The sequence below is a fragment of the Perognathus longimembris genome, chromosome 26, assembly GCF_023159225.1.
Source record: "Perognathus longimembris pacificus isolate PPM17 chromosome 26, ASM2315922v1, whole genome shotgun sequence".
Lineage (NCBI taxonomy): Eukaryota > Metazoa > Chordata > Mammalia > Rodentia > Heteromyidae > Perognathus > Perognathus longimembris.
In genome coordinates, this window is record NC_063186.1 from 9,476,476 (window position 1) to 9,493,054 (window position 16,579).

General features: G+C 52.8%; 2 protein-coding genes across 2 annotated transcripts; both read left to right on the plus strand.

Annotated features, from left to right (window-relative positions):
• The first annotated feature begins 496 nt into the window (after positions 1 to 496).
• Positions 497 to 1,778, plus strand: Tmem89 (transmembrane protein 89). The gene is made up of 2 exons (XM_048334481.1): positions 497 to 867; positions 1,602 to 1,778. Exons 1-2 carry the CDS (start codon positions 574 to 576, stop codon positions 1,776 to 1,778), a joined length of 471 nt encoding a protein of 156 aa, XP_048190438.1. The 5' UTR covers positions 497 to 573.
• A 4,431-nt stretch (positions 1,779 to 6,209) lies between these two features.
• Positions 6,210 to 16,212, plus strand: LOC125342476 (cytochrome b-c1 complex subunit 1, mitochondrial). The gene is made up of 13 exons (XM_048334660.1): positions 6,210 to 6,324; positions 6,586 to 6,726; positions 8,744 to 8,830; positions 10,659 to 10,788; positions 10,971 to 11,169; positions 11,955 to 12,034; positions 13,657 to 13,772; positions 14,015 to 14,158; positions 14,288 to 14,448; positions 14,573 to 14,658; positions 15,095 to 15,183; positions 15,472 to 15,547; positions 16,014 to 16,212. Exons 1-13 carry the CDS (start codon positions 6,256 to 6,258, stop codon positions 16,076 to 16,078), a joined length of 1,443 nt encoding a protein of 480 aa, XP_048190617.1. The 5' UTR covers positions 6,210 to 6,255; the 3' UTR covers positions 16,079 to 16,212.
• Positions 16,213 to 16,579: the final 367 nt, after the last annotated feature.

Below are 16,579 nucleotides of genomic sequence, written 5' to 3' on the forward strand. Positions count from 1 at the left end.
AAGCCAGCTGGAATCTTCAGGAAGGTTTTAACTGTGGGCCCAATGATCAGTTTGTCTTCATCTGAGACTTGAGGTCTCTGGTGGGAAGCAGTGGACACGAGAGGTTGTGGGGAGGTGTTTTAGATTTTTTTTTAGAGGGTTGATCACTGAGGATGAGATGGGAAGAGATAAGAAACTCCTTCAAAGCTGGGTGCTGGTTGCTCACCCTGTCACCCTAGCTACTCAGGAGGCTGAGAGCTGAGGATCGCGGTTCAAAGCCAGCCCAGGCAGGAAAATCCATGAGACTCTTTCATCTCCAATGAAACCACCAGGAAACCGGAAGTGGCGCTGAGGTTCAAAGCAGTAGAGAGCACTAACCTTGAGCAACAAGAGGCCCAGGCTCAGTGCCCAGGCCCTGAGTTCAAGCCCTCCCACTGACACACATAATAATAAAATACGAAATAGATAAATAAAAGGCCAGGGGGGCCCATCTGGAACTGGGTCCCCCAGAGATGGCCCTGCTCTTGGGGGGGAGGGGTGTTTTTGCTGGTTGCCAGGCACCCAGATTCCGGCCTCTTGACCGTGGCCGTAGCTATGTTGAGTGTTCAGTTCTTACTGTCGCTGCTCTTGCTAGCCATGTCTGCCCCGACCCATGCCTGGTCCCGACCCGTGTGGTACCAGGTAGGGCTAGACTTACAGCCCTGGGGATGCCAACCGGAGAAGCTGGATGGTTGTCGAGGGCCTCTGGGGTGCCCTGGCTATTGGATAGGCCTAGGAGGGAACCGCATCTACCCTGTGGCGGGGATCACCATCACGACCACCATGATGCTAGTGATCAGTCGTGTGATGATGCAGCGGAAGCGATCGCCCCAGCTCATGACGGGTCCGGTGAGCTCCTCCTGTACCACCTGCCCCTCAGCCTCCCTGGGGGGGCTTGCTGTCACACCTCCCTCACCCCCACATCTATTTTCCTTGCCTCTTCCATTCCCTAGGAATGGGCCAGTTGCCTGGTGTATTTCTCCTTCTTCCCTTTCTCCCCCACCCCATTTTTTGCAGTTAGCTGTGGGGCTTGAACTCAGATCCTAGGCATTGTCCTAGAGGTTTTTTGTTTGTTTGTTTTTTGGCCTGTCCTGGGGCTTGAACTCAGGGCCGGGCACTGTCCCTGAACTCTATTTGCTCAAGGCTAGCGCTCTACCACTTGAGCCACAGCGCCACTTTTGGATTTTTCTACATATGTGGTGCTGAGGAATCGAACCCAGGGCTTCATGCATGCTAGGCAAGCACCCAGCCCTCCACTTCTGGTTTTCTGCTGGTTCATTCCTCCCCGGGCTGGCTTTGAACCATGATCTTCCAATCTCAGCCTCCTGAGTAGCTAGGATAACAGTCACAAACCACTAGTAACCCCCTCCCCCCACCCATCCACCCCCTACCCCAGTCCCCCATGAGTGCCATGCCTACCTAGTTTCAGGGTACCCCCCCCCCGCCCCATGCATCTGTCATCCTAAGTCTCCCTTCTGACTCAACCCCCTTTATCCACTACCCCATCATCTATATCCTTTCCCTAATTCTATTGCTGACCTTTGCCCTCCCCCCTCCCTCCTGTCTCTCGCTCGCAGTCTCAGCAGTCACAAGTGACCCCAAGTCCCAGTGGACCCTGGAAACGGCGGGCTACCGTCTCCGACCGCACCCTCCTCCTTGGAGTTCTTCATATGCTGGATGCTCTCCTGATTCATATTGAGAGTCACCTGCAGTGCCTAGCCACCAAGCAGCAAATGCAAATAAAAGTGACTCCCACTTAGGGTGGGTGATCCAACCTGTGCCTCTCGGCTTCATGACTACCCGCGGGGAGGATGGCCTTAGCGCCTGACCCCAGGACCGCGTGGTCCATTTCTTCTGGGCCCTCGTCTGGAGTTGGTGGCTTCTGTTCTTCAGGTAGCTAAGAACCTGCAGTGTCAGGGCTGGGAAGGTGGCTCAGTGGTAGAGTGCTTGCCTAGCAGGCATGAAGACCGGGGTTCGATTCCTCAGCACCACATATACAGAAAAAGCCGGAAGTGGCGCTGTGGCTCAAGTGGCAGAGTGCTAGCCTTGAGCAAAAAGCAGCCAGGGATAGTGCTCAGGCCCTGAGTTCAAGCCCCAGGACTGGCAAAAAATGAACAAAAGCTCAGGGACAGTCCTCGGGCCCTGACAGTCCTTGGGCCCTGAGTTGAAGCCGTGGGAATGGAGTACGCACACGCGTACACACACCAAGAAAAAAAGATCAAATAATAAAAAGCGAAAATTTGGGGCTGGGAATATGGTCTAGTGGCAAGAGTCTACAGGCGAGCACGCCTCGTATACATGAAGCCCTGGGTTCGATTCCTCAGTACCACATATATAGAAAACAGCCAGAAGTGGTGCTGTGGCTCAAGTGGCAGAGTGCTAGCCTTGAGCAAAAAGAAGCCAGGCACAGTGCTCAGGCCCCGAGTCCAAGCCCAGGACTTAATAAATAAGTGAAAATCTATGATTCTACTTCCATGAGCTATCTAGAACAGTCAGCTGTAAAGATAGAAATAAGCAGAGGTTAATGGGGACTGGGGAAGGAGACTATGGTAAATACTGTGGCAAATGATTATTTAATCAGGACATAGTTTGTGCATGAGATTGACAGAAAAAACTTCCAGAAATAAACACTCGCCGTGATTGCATAACTTGATAACGTACTTCATGTCGGTAGAGTATGTCGAAACCATACTAACTCTTATGGATATCTTAGTATAGTTTTGAAAAGGAAAAAAAATCTTAGGAGAAAACACAGGTGAATGTATGATATAAATATGGAACAAAAAGATTATAGTGGCTCACACCTGTCATCCTAACTACTCAAGAGACTGAGATCTGAGAATCGGGGTTCAAAGCCAGCCCAGGAAAGAAAGCCCGTGAGACACTTATCTCCATTGAAAAAAGTTCCACAGTTAGTGGCAGTCCATTTTCAGGATCAAGTGTGCTCACACAATGAGTTTAATACTTTATGCCTGGGCTAGCTAGCAGTGTGTCGCATGGTTATATTCCTATACATCCATGAGCATTTTTTATCGAAGTACAATGTTAAAAGCAAGAGTCACACAAGCAATGTCCTAAACAGACACTGTACATTATTTTTCTTCTTGAATTATTTTGCTGCACAGTAAGATGCAATTACATGTCAGTACAATGTTACTGATTTATAGAATACACTTTGAACTGTGAGAGAGCTTAACATGTAAGCTTGAATATTTTGAGTCATACATTTCCTTTTTTTTTAAGCTGCCATGGATGGGAAAGACCAAAAAAAAAAGGTGGGGCAGGGGACTGGGAATATGGCCTACTGGCAAGAGTGCTTGCCTTGTATACATGAGGCTCTGGGTTCGATTCCTCAGCATCACATATATAGAAAAATGGCCAGAAGTGGCGCTGTGGCTCAAGTGGCAGAGCGCTAGCCATGAGCAAAAAAACAAAAAGAAGCCAGGGACAGTGCTCAGGCCCTGAGTTCAAGGTCCAGGACTGGCAAAAAAAAAAAAGCCAATCCAGCACTCAAAGACCCTAGAAACTAGTTTTCCTAAATCAATAAAAAATACAAGACATTTTGTTTGATTAACATTTTCACTTTTATTTTATTCATGTGTGTGATCGATCCAGTTCCAAATAAATGAGATATTCTTGTATAATGCTAAATTATAGTTTAAAGCACGCATGCACACACACACACACACACACACACACACATCTGCAGTAAACAAGAACCTAAGAACACAGACAAATGCAATGTGGTAGCTGGGCACTCATGGCTGACACCTATAGTCCTAGTTACTGGGCTAGGAAGGTGGCTTAGTGGTAGAGTGCTTGCCTAGCATGCATGAAGCCCTGGGTTCGATTCCTCAACACCACATACACAGAAAAGGCCAGAAGTGGTGCTGTGGCTCAAGTGGTAGAGTGCTAGCCTGGAGCAAAAAGCAGCTCAGGGACAGCGCCCAGGCCCTGAGTTCAAGACCCAGGACCGCCCCCCCCAAAAAAAAAACCAAATCCTAGCTACTCAGGAGGCTGAGATCTGAGGATCTTGGTTCAAAGCCAGCCCAGGCAGAAAAGTCGCATGAGACTTCATCTCCAATTAACCACCAAAGAGCCAGAAATGGAGCTGTGATTCAAGTGGTACAAGGCTAACTTTCAGCACAAAAGCTCAGGATAGCACCCAGGCCCTGAGTTTAAACCTCAGGACTGGCACACTAAAACAAAAACAAACAAGCAAATGTAATGTGACTTCCTGAATGGGATCCTAAAATGTAGAACGGACTATAAGGAAAAGAAAGTTGAGCAAAACGGAATAAACTATGGACTTTAGTTAATAATGGGCAGATAATGGTCCATTGATTGTAACAAATAGATGGGTGTGGAAGTACACACCTATAATCTCAGCTACTGAGAAGATGGAGGTAGGAGCCAAGGACTGTGTCCCAAGTTTGAAAGCCTATCTGAAGAATAAACGAGCAGAAAAAAAAAAAAAGCTGGAAAGTAGTTCAAATGGTAGAGAGCAAAGTCCTGAGTTCAAATACTTGCACTGACAAAAAAATGTAACAGAGCCGGATGCTAGTGGCTCATGCTTGTCATCCTAGCTACTTAGGAGTCTAAGATCTGAGGATTGTGGTTCAAAGCCAGTCTGGGCAGGAAAGTCCATGAGACGCTATGTCCAATGAACCAGCAGAAAACTGGAAGTGGCGCTGTGGCTAGAGTGGTAGAGTGCTAGCCTTGAGCAGAAGAGCTCAGGGACCAGGCCTAGAGTTCAGGTCTCATGACTAACTATCCCACCCCAAAATATATATATAACATAAATTGAGATAGCATGAAGTATTGTTGTGCCAAGTTGCAAGACCACCCCCAAGAAGACCACCGAGATTCAGACACTCCGAAATGCAAAAGCAAGGCAAGGCTTTATTTAACGAGCTGCCAACTCGGGCCTTGTCCTACCCACCGACACAGCGGAGGTTAGGAGGAAGCCCTGAGTTGTGATTACACAGGGCTTATGAAGGCAAAGAACAAGGTTACAACAATCAGCTGTGCAAGCAAGATTAGAACACAGGTATAAATCTGATTGGCTCAGGGTTCGATTCGAAAATGGGGTTCACGTGGTGGGGCCTGACTTCAAAGTCTGGCACCTCAGTATTAACATGGGAAACCTATAAACGTTTGTGGGGGTGTATAAGGGATTTCTTTTTTTTGTTTTGTTTTGTTTGGGTTGTTTTTTTTTTTTGGCCAGTCCTGGGCCTTGGGCTCAGGCCCTGAGCACTGTCCCTGGCTTCTTCTTGCTCAAGGCTAGCACTCTGCCACTTGAGCCACAGCACCCCTTCTGGCCGTTTTCTGTATATGTGGTGCTGGGGAATCGAACCCAGGGCCTCATGTATACGAGGCAAGCACTCTTGCCACTAGGCCATATCCCCAGCTCCTGTATAAGGGATTTCTATATCAATTTCTGTAAAGTAGAGATGGAGTTTAGTAGATTTTTCTACCCCAGCCACCTTCGAACCTTGATCTTCCAGATCTCAGACTCCAGAGTAGAAGAACTGCAGACATGAGCAACTAACACCAGGCCTCACAAAATATTAACACACACTAAACATCTTTTGTCTTTTTTTTTTTTTTGCCACAGTGCCATTTCAGGCTTTCTCTCAGTGCTTTATTGGACATGAGAGTCTCACAGACTTTCCTGCCCAGGCTGGCTTTGAACCATGGTCCTCAGATCTCAGCCTCCTTGAGTAGCTAGGATGGCAGGCGTGAGCCACAGGCACTGGCTTAAGTTCCTTTTGTTTCTTCCTCTGTTAGCACTGTATTATAGATCTTCCAGGCCAGCCATCTGGATCTACCGCGTTCTTTCAAAGATGAACAAAAACCAACTTTCAGGGCCTACCCTTTTGTCTCAAGAGTCCCAGCTTTGGTGCTTTACCACCTGGGCAGGGCCCCCCCTTGGCCTGTCAGGCCCCCTGTTCCTGGGCACTCAGTAGATCTCTGGCTCCCCAGATCGATGAGAAACAGGGCACTCTGCCTCCCTCCAGGGGAAGCGAAAGACGAGAGAATGAACTGACAGATGGACTGACAGACATCCATCCAGACATGGAGCGGACAGACCTGTAAAAAGGCGCACGCTCCTCCCTTCCGCTAGGGGGAGCCCGAGCGCCACGCCGTCCGTCCTGCGCCTGCGCCTCAGGCTCCCCCCCCCCCCCCGGTGCGCCTGCGCGGCGCCGGGGCTTCACGTTTGACGGAAGCCGCAAGATGGCTGCGTCCGCGGTGTGCCGGGCGGCTGGTGCCGGGGCCCAAGCGTTCCTGCGTTGCCGCCGTTCGGTGAGATGGCGACGAGTCTTCTTCTGGTTGTGGTTCGGGGCTTTGGGGGTGGAGGGGAGGCGGACGCAGAGCGAGTCGTTCGCGGGGGCGAGCTGTGGCGGGAGGTGGGCGCGGGGTCAAGGGCCGCGGGAAGGTCACCCGGCGGCGGAGGGCCGGGTCGGGGGTGGGGTGCGGTGGGGCGGACGGGAGGACCTCGGGGAGGGGAGGGGGCGGTCAGGGGAAGCCCGGGGTCACGCGCGGCCGCCTCTCCCCCTCCCGCAGCCGGCCTTGCTGAGGACGCCCGCCCTGCGGAGCGCGGCCACCTTCGCCCAGGCCCTGCACAACGTGCCCGAGACGCAGGTCAGCCTGCTGGACAACGGGCTGCGCGTGGCCTCGGAGCGCTCCTCCCAGCGGACCTGCACGGTGAGGGAGGGGGGCTCCCGGGCCCCTCCCCCGCGGGGGGGGCGGAAGGGGCGTGTGCACGCGCGCGCAGTGGGTGACCTTGGGCTCCGAGGCTGCTTCATTCACCACCTGACTGGTTCCCCATCCTTCCATCCATCCCTGTCTCTACAGCCCTATTGTTGGTTTGGGGTTTTTTTTTTGGGGGGGAGGGTGGAGGGCGGGGGGAGTGCTAGTCCTGGGGCTTGAACTCAGGGCTCAGGTGCTGGCTGGCCTTTGAGCTTTTATTTTCCTCCTCTTTATCATCTATTTGTTTTATTTGGGTCGGTTGTGGGGCTTGAACTCAACCCCTGGGGTGCCTGTCCCTAAGCTTTTCCATTCAAGGCTAGTGGTGCTCCACTCCCGTTTTGTTTTATTTATTATTATTATTATTATTATTTTCGCCAATCCTGGCAATCTTGAACTCAGGGCCCAGGCACTGCCCCTGAGCTGCGTTTTGCACTCTCGCCACTTGAACCACAGCGCCACTTCTGGCTTTTTCTGTATATGTGGTACTGAGGAATCGAACCCAGGGCTTCATGCATGCTAGGCAAGCACTCTCCCACTAAGCCACATTCCGAGCCCTCTTGTTTATTTTTTATGTTGGTACTGAGGCTTGAACTCTTGAGTAGCTACATGGCATGAGCCACTGGTGCCTGGCTGAGCTTTTTTGCTGTTAATTTGGTTAGAGTCTCACAGGCTTTTCTGCCCAGTCTAGTTCTGAACTGAGATTCTTTTTTTGCCAGTCCTGGGCCTTGGACTCAGGGCCTGAGCACCATCCCTGGCTTCTTCCTGCTCAAGGCTAGCACTCTGCCACCTGAGCCACAGCACCCCTTCTGGCCATTTTCCATATATGTGGTGCTGGGGAATCAAACCGAGAGCTTCATGTGTAGGAGGCAAGTGCTCTTGCCACTAGGCCATATTCCCAGCCCTGCACTGAGATTCTTGAATCTCAGCTTCCTCTAATACATAGGATTACAGATGTGAGCCACCATCACTCAACTTTGTTTTTTGTTTGTTTGTTGTTGCTATTGCTTTTTGCCAGTCCTGGGCCTTGGACTCAGGGCCTGAGCACTGTCCCTGGTTTCTTTTTGCTCAAAGCTAGCACTCTACCACTTGAGCCACAGTGCCACTTCTGGCTTTTTCTGTGTATGTGGTGCTGAGGAATCAAACCCAGGGCTTCATGTATATGAGGCAAGCACTCTACCACTAGGCCATACTCCCAGCCCCTATTTTGTGTTTGTTTTTTTAAATATAATTCTTTTTTATTGTTATCATTTTGCTTATGTGGTACTGAGGAACTGACCCAGGGCCTCATGCATGCTAGGGAAGTACTCTACCACTAAGCCACATTTGCAGCTTCAGCTTTGTTTTTTGAGACAGGATTAGGCTGGCCTCAAACCCACTCCTTTTGTCTTTGCCTCTCAAGTGCTAGGATTACAGGTATACATCACCATGCAACGTTTCTATAGAGTTTTTAAATGGTTTTTTTTCCAAATTGGTGTGTGTGCGTGCGTGCGTGTGTGCGTGTGTATGCACGCGCATGCTGCTATGGGGTCTTGAACTTGAATCTCGTATTTGTCTATCTAGGCTGGCTTCAAACTGCAATCCTCACATCTCAGCTCCTGAGTAGATAGAATTACAAGTGTGAGCCACCAATGCCTGGTGGTGGTAATTTTTAGAATGAAGAAAACAAATTATCATTTGCAAACAGTAGAAAAAGTATGGAAAAGAGACTTAATTTCTTTTCATGAGAGCACCAGGTAAATGGCCACCATTTAAATATCCCTGGATATCCTTGATAACGAGTTAGGAAATAGGGCAGGAAAGACTGGCAGATGACCCTTCTATTCCTCCAGCCAGGTGCCCTACTAGCTCACCTGCCTCCACCTTGGGATCTCTGAGGCCCTGTGTGGGGCTTGTGCTGAGTTCCTCAGGCTGGGTTGTGAGTAGGACCTAAGGGTGATTTGTTTGTTGCCTTTGTTGGTGGCTTCTTGTCCAGGTGGGAGTGTGGATTGACGCTGGCAGCCGCTATGAGAATGAGAAGAACAACGGGGCAGGCTACTTTGTGGAACATCTGGCCTTCAAGGTGAGACTTGGGCAGTTGGTGTCTTCCCTCGGCTTAGGGCTTCCTGTTTTGTTTTGCTCCCCCCCCCCCCCCCAGTCCTGGGGCTTGAATTCAGGTCCTGGGCATTGTCCTTGAACTTCTTTTCCTCAAGGCTAGCACTCTACCATTTGAACCACAGTGCCACGTCCAGCCTTTTCTGTATATGTGGTACTCAGGAATGGAATCCAGTGCTTCATGCATGCTAGGCAAGCACTCTACCACTAAGCCACCTTCCCAGCCCAGGGCTTCCTGTTTTGAGGATGGAGGTCAGAGACAATGTCCCTCATGATTGTGGGCTGCAGTTGGGGGATCAAGCTGGCTGGCCTTTCTGGAAGGAACCATTTGGATTTAAGCTTTCTCTGAGTAATGAACTTCCATGCTGAACCTCTGCATGAAACCTGCAGAGCTAAGAAAACCCAAGGAGCCACAGGCACATTTTGCCAAGTAGGCCAGTCCTGTGGTTCATGTATGCCCATACATAGACGTACAGAACTTGCCTCTGTAGGTATACTTGTGATAATAAACTTACGGGCCTAGGCACATTTCCTGTGTATGAAATATTCTGCTCTGGTAGAATCACTGGAGAGATCCCTAACTGAAGAGAGACTGATTCTTGGTTGTGGGTCTTGTATTCAGGGCCTGGGTGTTATCCTTGTGTTTTTGTGCTCATGGCTAACACTACCATTTTGAGCCACAGCTCTTACTTCCAGTTTCCTGTGGTTAATTGGAGATACGAGTCTCACTGAATGTCCTGCCCAAGCTGGCCTCGAACCCTAATCCTCAGATCTCAGCCTCCTGAATGGTTAGGATTGCAAGCATGAGCCTGTAATCCCAGTGTCCAGTGAGGCCCATGAATTTTGAAAGTGGTGAAAAGAAAAATAGGAAAAGGGGTATATGATTGTCAAGGGAATGGAGTCAGAGTAGGGAAAGCACAAGTGCATGTTCGGTTGGATGTTTGTGTGCTTGCCTGTGTGCCTGTCATGAGACAGAACCTTGAGACTGTACCTCTGCCCCTGCACACACCTGGGACTAGAGTTGAGACCTCCAAAGGTGACTACTGCTCTACACACAGAGTCGTATGAATGGCCTGGGTTAGAAGGTAGATCTCCTCACTTGAAAACAGGTGTGGCTGTCAGTTAGGCGATGTGGAGTACTAGTCAAGTCAGGCTGTTCAAGAAGCTCTGAATATTAGGCCCTTTTGAACTCAGGGTCCGGGCACTGTCCCAGAGCCTCTTTGTGCTCTACCACTTGAGCCACAGTGCTCCTTCCGGTTTGTTTGTTTGTTTTTGGCCAGTCCTGGGCCTTGGACTCAGGGCCTGAGCACTGTCCCTGGCTTCCTTTTGCTCAAGGCTAGCACTCTGCCACTTGAGCCACAGCGCCCCTTCTGGCCATTTTCTGTATATGTGGTGCTGGGGAATCGAACCCAGGGCCTCATGTATACGAGGCAAGCACTCTTGCCACTAGGCCATATCCCCAGCCCCATCCTTCCGGTTTTTGAGTGGGTTAATTGAAGATAACAGTCTCACTAGGACTTTTCCGCCTGGGGTGTTTTGGGGCCACGATCCTCAGATCTCAGCCTCCTGGAGTAGCTGGGATTTCTGGTGTCAGCCACCAGCACCCCTCTCTAGCTCCATTTTGAGGAGAAAATGTGACCTCAGTCAGCTCAAGGCCTGCTTTGAGCTCAGTGAATACAGCACTAAAGACAGTACTGCTGCTCTTGCTGGGTCTTTAGCCTGTGTACATAGGGTTCCTGGGCTCATGAGTGGCTTCCAGTTGGCTCCTGATTGGTCTTCTTGATGTCTGGACCCAGGGAACAAAGAATCGGCCTGGCAATGCCCTGGAGAAGGAGATAGAGAGTATGGGGGCCCACCTGAATGCCTACAGCACGCGGGAACACACGGCCTACTACATCAAGGCTGTGTCCGAGGACCTGCCGAAAGGTAACATCTGGAGAGGGACTGGAAACAGTAGGTAGGACCTCAGAGGAGCAGAGAACAGAATCAGATTTCCCATGAGTTGTCCCATTGCCCCATGCCAACCAGAAGCGAGCACAGCAGCCGGAGATGCCAGGCCTGGGAGTTAGTTGGCCCCGCTGGGTACCTAAGCAGGTCTCTGTGTCCAGCTGTGGAGCTCCTGGCTGACATTGTGCAGAACTGCAGCCTAGAAGACTCTCAGATCGAGAAGGAACGCAACGTGATCCTGCGGGAGATGCAGGAAAACGACGCCTCCATGCGGGACGTGGTCTTCGATTATCTGCACGCCACCGCGTTCCAGGGCACGCCTCTAGCCCAGGCGGTGGAAGGCCCCAGTGAGAACGTCAGGTGAGAGCTGAGCTGCCCGAAGTGGAACAGTGCAGCAGGCCCCCACTGGCCACAGGCCTTCTGGCTGTGGTTTTAATTGGCCAGCTGTTGGTGGTGTTTCTTTTGCTAATTCACCTAATTGGAGACAGGTCTCTGTTTCCATATGGTTCTCACGAGCCCTTTTTTGAATGGCTGTGTGGTCTTCACTTAAATCAGAGGCTCTGTTTAGGATAGGTTTTCCCTGCATATCCTGGCAGTTTGAGGGAGAACGCCTCTCAGTATCCCTCCCATGTGGATTTTTGTTCTCCGGTGGGGAGCGGGCTGGGAGAGCTCTACTGCTGCCTCTCAGAAACCCCATGTTAGGGGCTGGGAATATGGCCTAGTGGTAAGAGTGCTTGCCTTGTATACATGAAGGCGGCCTGGGTTCGATTTCCCAGCACCACCTATACAGAAAACGGCCAGAAGTGGCGCTGTGGCTCAAGTGGCAGAGTGCTAGCCTTGAGCAAAAAGAAGCCAGGGACAGTGCTCAGGCCCTGAGTCCAAGCTCCAGGACTGGCCAAAAAAAGAAACCCCGTGTTAGCTCACACCCTCAGAGCAGGCTGGAGGCAGGGCTGGGTGGGGTTGCCTTCTGGCTTTGGAAGAGTGGGTGACAGACCAAGGGGAAGTTATGCTCCTTCTCGACCGATCCCATTTTGTCACTCATCCTGCTGTGGGTTGGGAGAGGAGCTGAAGGGCCCGTCCCGGCGTTGATGTGCACACGACACAGAGCTGACTTCCCTGGTGAACAATGGCCGCATGTCTTGCAGGAAGCTGTCTCGTGCAGACTTGACTGACTACCTCAGTAGTCACTACAAGGCCCCTCGCATGGTGCTGGCAGCCGCCGGAGGTATGTGATGGGCTTGTGGAAGCCCCAGACAGATGGCCTCTAAGCTTGGTCGTTGAAACCGAGATCAAGAGAACCTGGTTGTGAAGCCGAGTGTAGTGGCTCACGCCTGTCATCCTAGCTGCTCAGGAGGCTGCGATCTGAGCATCATGGTTCAAAGCCAGCCCAGGCCGGAAAGTTCATGAGACTCTTTTCTCCAGCGAACCACCAGAAAACCAGACTGTGGCTCAAAGTTGTAGAGCACTACCCTTGAATGAAAAGGCTCAAGGGCAGGACCTAGGTCCCGAGTTCAAGCTCTGAGTGACCAAAAAAAGAGAGAGAGAACCTGTTCTTAACCAGTCCTTGAGAGAATTGACTTTTTTTGTGTTTGTGCTCTGGGAGGGAGGAGGAGGGGGGTGGCAGGCTGTAAGAGCTGGAGTCTACTCTGCTGCCACCAGACCGCTGAGTGTGGGCACAAAGGGGCACCCCTCTCTAGTGCATGCCTCCTTTGGGCTGCTAGCCCCTTCCCAGACCACACTGAGCGTCATGTCATTCCCCAGGCCTGGCCACAGACCGATCTGCGTGACGATGCACACTTGATGATAGGCAGGGAGGGCCTTGAAAGTAAGGCACAGAATAGTAGAGGAGATGGGGCTGGGAAGGGGGCTCAGTGGCAGAGTGCTCAACCTAGCATGCATGAAGCCCTGGGTTCGATTCCCCAGCACCACATACACAGAAAAAGCCACAAGTGGTGCTATGGCTCAAGTGGTAGAGTGCTAGCCTTGAGCAAAAGCAGCTCAGCGACAGTGCCCAGGCCTTGAGTTCAAGCCCACAATCCCCTCAAAATCTTAGAGGAAGGACATGAGTGGCTTCTTTGGAGACAGGGAACCTGAGGACCAAGAGCAGCATGAACTCCTGACGTGTCTGCCTATTGGGTCCTGGCAGGACTGGGGCATGTTGTCCACTGAGGGAGTACTCATTAGTCAAGGCCCTGGAATTGCCTGAGTTTGTCATGTGACTTGTCAGTGACCCAGTCTCCGGGGATCCCAGAGTGAGGCAGGACCCCGCTGTAGCATCTCCTGGGGGTGTCCAACATAACACCTCCTTCAGGGCCAGCTTGAGGGACAGGTACCCAGGTAGCCTTGTGCCCAGCTACACAAGTTTTGCTTCTAGAATGGAAATTTGCACTTGTGTCACATGGTAGCTGCTTTCTTTTGTTGTTGCCTGTCATGGGGCTCGAACTCTGGGCTTGGGTGCTCTCCCTGAGCTCTTCAGCTCAAGCCACAGGGCCACTTCCAGTTTTCTGGAGGTTCATTGGAGATAAGAGTCTAAGGGACTTTCCTGCCTAGGCTGGCTTTGAACCGTCATCCTCAGATCTCAGCCTCCTGAGTAGCTGGGATGACAGGTGTGAGCTACCAGCGCCTGTTGCCCCCCCCCCTTTTTTTTTTAAGTTGAGAGTGCTGCTTCTGTGTGTGTCTGAAGCCAGGGGAGCTTTCTAGCCCTTGAAGCAGGAACTGTTGGTGGAAGATGCTCTTCCTCTCTCTCCTGTCCTGATGTATGTGTCTCCCACTGAGGCAGGATCTGGTCCTGGGGTGGGGATGTGATTTGGGCTCAGGCCGCCCGGTAACTGCTGTCTGTCTCCCTAGGGGTGGAGCACAAGCAGCTGCTAGACCTGGCCCAAAAGCACTTCAGCAGCATTTCGGGGGCATACGAAGAGGACGCCGTGCCCAGTCGAATCCCCTGCCGCTTTACCGGAAGCGAGGTGTGCCCGGCGGGCCAGGCTGGTGCTTGGGGCTAGGCACCTTTGGGAAGACCCGCCACGGGCATGGTTCTCCTTGTGACTCCAATGATGCCTCTGGAGTTGGTGATGGGTTCCTGTGGCTGCTTGCTCACGGAGCATGCGCGTGTGCGTGCCCACGCACGCTCCACCCCTACCAGCCGTCCTTCCTGTTGTTTGCCCAGGAAATGCTGACTGCCCTCCAGCCTTGACCTCTCCTGTTTTAGATCCGCCACCGTGACGATGCCCTGCCCTTGGCCCATGTGGCCATTGCAGTGGAGGGACCTGGCTGGGCCAATCCAGACAATGTGACCCTGCAAGTGGCCAATGCCATCATCGGCCACTATGACTGCACCTACGGCGGGGGCAAGGTGAGTGCCAAGAGCAGGCTTGAGACCTTGGCTTCAAGGAGGAGGAGGTTGGGGGTTCCTGAGCTGTGGGGGGTTGCATGGGCTGTAAACGAGAGGGGGATGCCAAGCACCCGTCCTTGTCCCCGGCAGCACTTGTCCAGCCCACTGGCTGCGGTGGCTGTGTCCAACAAGCTGTGCCAGAGTTTCCAGACCTTCAACATCTGTTATGAAGAGACTGGGCTGCTGGGTGCACACTTCGTCTGTGATCGCATGACCATCGATGACATGATGATCTTCTTGCAAGGCCAGTGGTGAGTGCCAGCCCCATACCAGCGGGTGGGTTAGGGGCCTCTGACCCAGGGTAGTGGGATTCTGAGAGACCACACACCTCCCAGAATGATCTCCACTCACCAGCCCCCTTTCCTCTTGCTTTAGGATGCGTTTGTGCACCAGTGCTACGGAGAGTGAGGTGACTCGGGGCAAAAACATCCTCCGAAATGCCTTGGTGTCTCATCTGGATGGTGAGCCCTGTGGCCCTTTAGGGAGGGTGTATCTTCGCAGCAGCGGTCTAGTATGGCCACCATTCCTAACAGAGAGCAAGGAGGAAGTGGCACTGTGGCACTAGACTTGAGCTCAGGGACAGCGCCCAGGTCCTGAGTACAAGCCCCAGAACCAGCACAAAAGCAAAACCCAGACCAACAAAGTTGGGAAGGAGAACCTTGAAGATCATGCTATATATACTCCCTCGCCCCGGGATTTGGTGCTTCAGGTGTTGGTGAGAGTGACTGTCTCAGGTCCACAGCCTGTCACCATCTGTAACGGGTGTTAGACTAGAAGCTGGGGTCGTGCTCTAGGAGGAGAGCAAGGTCCTCACCAACCTAACCCCAGAAGCCGTGCGTGTCTGTGGGTCCCCGGTTAGACTGGATGGACCTCTTGCACCTTGCCCCACCCCTGAAGGTACCACCCCAGTGTGTGAGGACATCGGACGCAGCCTTCTGACCTACGGCCGCCGCATCCCCTTGGCTGAGTGGGAGAGCCGGATTGCGGTAACGCGGGCCCCTCGGGAAGACCCTGGTGGGGGCAGTTGGGGCTTGACACATGCTGCTTCTCTAGACATCCTTGTTGCCCCAGGCAGTTGCTCCTGGGGGGACAGAGGGCCCCAAGGGCTCTGGGGATGGGGATAGGTAAGGTCTGTGAACCTCAACAGCAGGGGGAGCCGTCCACATTTCCCCTCTTGTGTTGGGGGGACAGCTCCATGGTCCATGTGAGAGATCGGGGTCATCTGAAATGGTGCCTGTTCTGGCCACTCAGCGAGCCCTCTGCTGTCCCCGTAGGACGTAGATGCCCAGATGGTGCGTGAGATCTGCTCCAAGTACTTCTACGACCAGTGTCCCGCCGTGGCGGGGTTGGGTGAGTGCTCCCAGAAGGACGTCGTTGTCCTTTGTTCCAGCAGGCCAATGTTGTGGCCTCCCCTTCCCTCCGTTCCCCACCCCCAGTCTGCACTGCGAGAAGCAAGTTGAGGCACCCAGGACCCCCTCCCCTCCCAACCCCGCCCCCAGTAGCCGGGCTGCCAGGGTGTTCTTGCTCAGAAAACCTGTTCCAGCAGCTCCCTAACTCCTTGCCAAGCTGCCTCCACTCATACCCCCCCACCCCACTAGTCAGGTAACGGGGCACCCTGGGCGTGAGGTGGGGCCCCCAGAGCCGGAGCATGAAGGGACAGGCTCTGTACCCCTGGGGGAATGTGCTCTTCCTCTTTTCACTCAAAGCCTGTCTTGTGCTGCTTTGGGCAGCAGCTCTGAGCTGGGGTGTGGCACAGGGCCAGGTGTCCCTGTGCAGGCCAGGCACCCCACCCTGACACCCCACCCTATCCCCACAGGCCCGATCGAGCAGCTCTCAGACTACAACCGGATCCGCAGTGGCATGTTCTGGCTGCGCTTCTAGGCAGGAAGCCTGTGCAGGCAAGAGGGCGGGGGCTAGGGTTTATGGTCCCCCCCACCCCCACTACCACAAACATACCACTCGGGCTCCTCAGACCCCCGGAGCCCGTTACCACCAATAAAGTCGTCTGTTGAGAACTGTGTGTCCTTCCTTTGGAGTCTCTCGGGCAGCAGGTGGGGGGGCAAAGCTTCTTTCCCATTTTATGCCCCCGGGTCCTTCTGCCTTCTCCCAGGCTGATGTGTCCTCAGCCAGGGGCAAGCGTGGGGGCCGGAAGCCTTTGATGCTTGCAGAGCTGAGCCCAGATGTTTCCACTCAGCTCCATGGGGGATGTTCCTCAGCAGCCTGTCTCAAGAGGGATGTGGGGAATCCCTGGAAATTAGAGCCCCAGGCTGTGCTCGCATGTGTAGGGGACTCATTCTGAAAACGTGAGGGGGGGTGGGGGGTCCTGCAGGAAGCACCTCACTGCAGACCCTGTAGGGTTGGTCCCTGGTCTCAGGTCTGCCT

What these genes read in the sequence shown, in the direction of transcription:
- LOC125342476 (XM_048334660.1), top strand. Translation starts at nt 6,256, where the DNA reads ATGGCTGCGTCCGCGGTGTGCCGGGCGGCTGGTGCCGGGGCCCAAGCG. An exon ending in ATCTTCTTGCAAGGCCAGTG is followed by an intron (nt 14,449 to 14,572) that starts GTGAGTGCCAGC and finishes CTCTTGCTTTAG; the next exon opens with GATGCGTTTGTGCACCAGTG. An exon ending in AGTGGGAGAGCCGGATTGCG is followed by an intron (nt 15,184 to 15,471) that starts GTAACGCGGGCC and finishes CTGTCCCCGTAG; the next exon opens with GACGTAGATGCCCAGATGGT.
- Tmem89 (XM_048334481.1), top strand. Translation starts at nt 574, where the DNA reads ATGTTGAGTGTTCAGTTCTTACTGTCGCTGCTCTTGCTAGCCATGTCT. An exon ending in CCCAGCTCATGACGGGTCCG is followed by an intron (nt 868 to 1,601) that starts GTGAGCTCCTCC and finishes TCGCAGTCTCAG; the next exon opens with CAGTCACAAGTGACCCCAAG.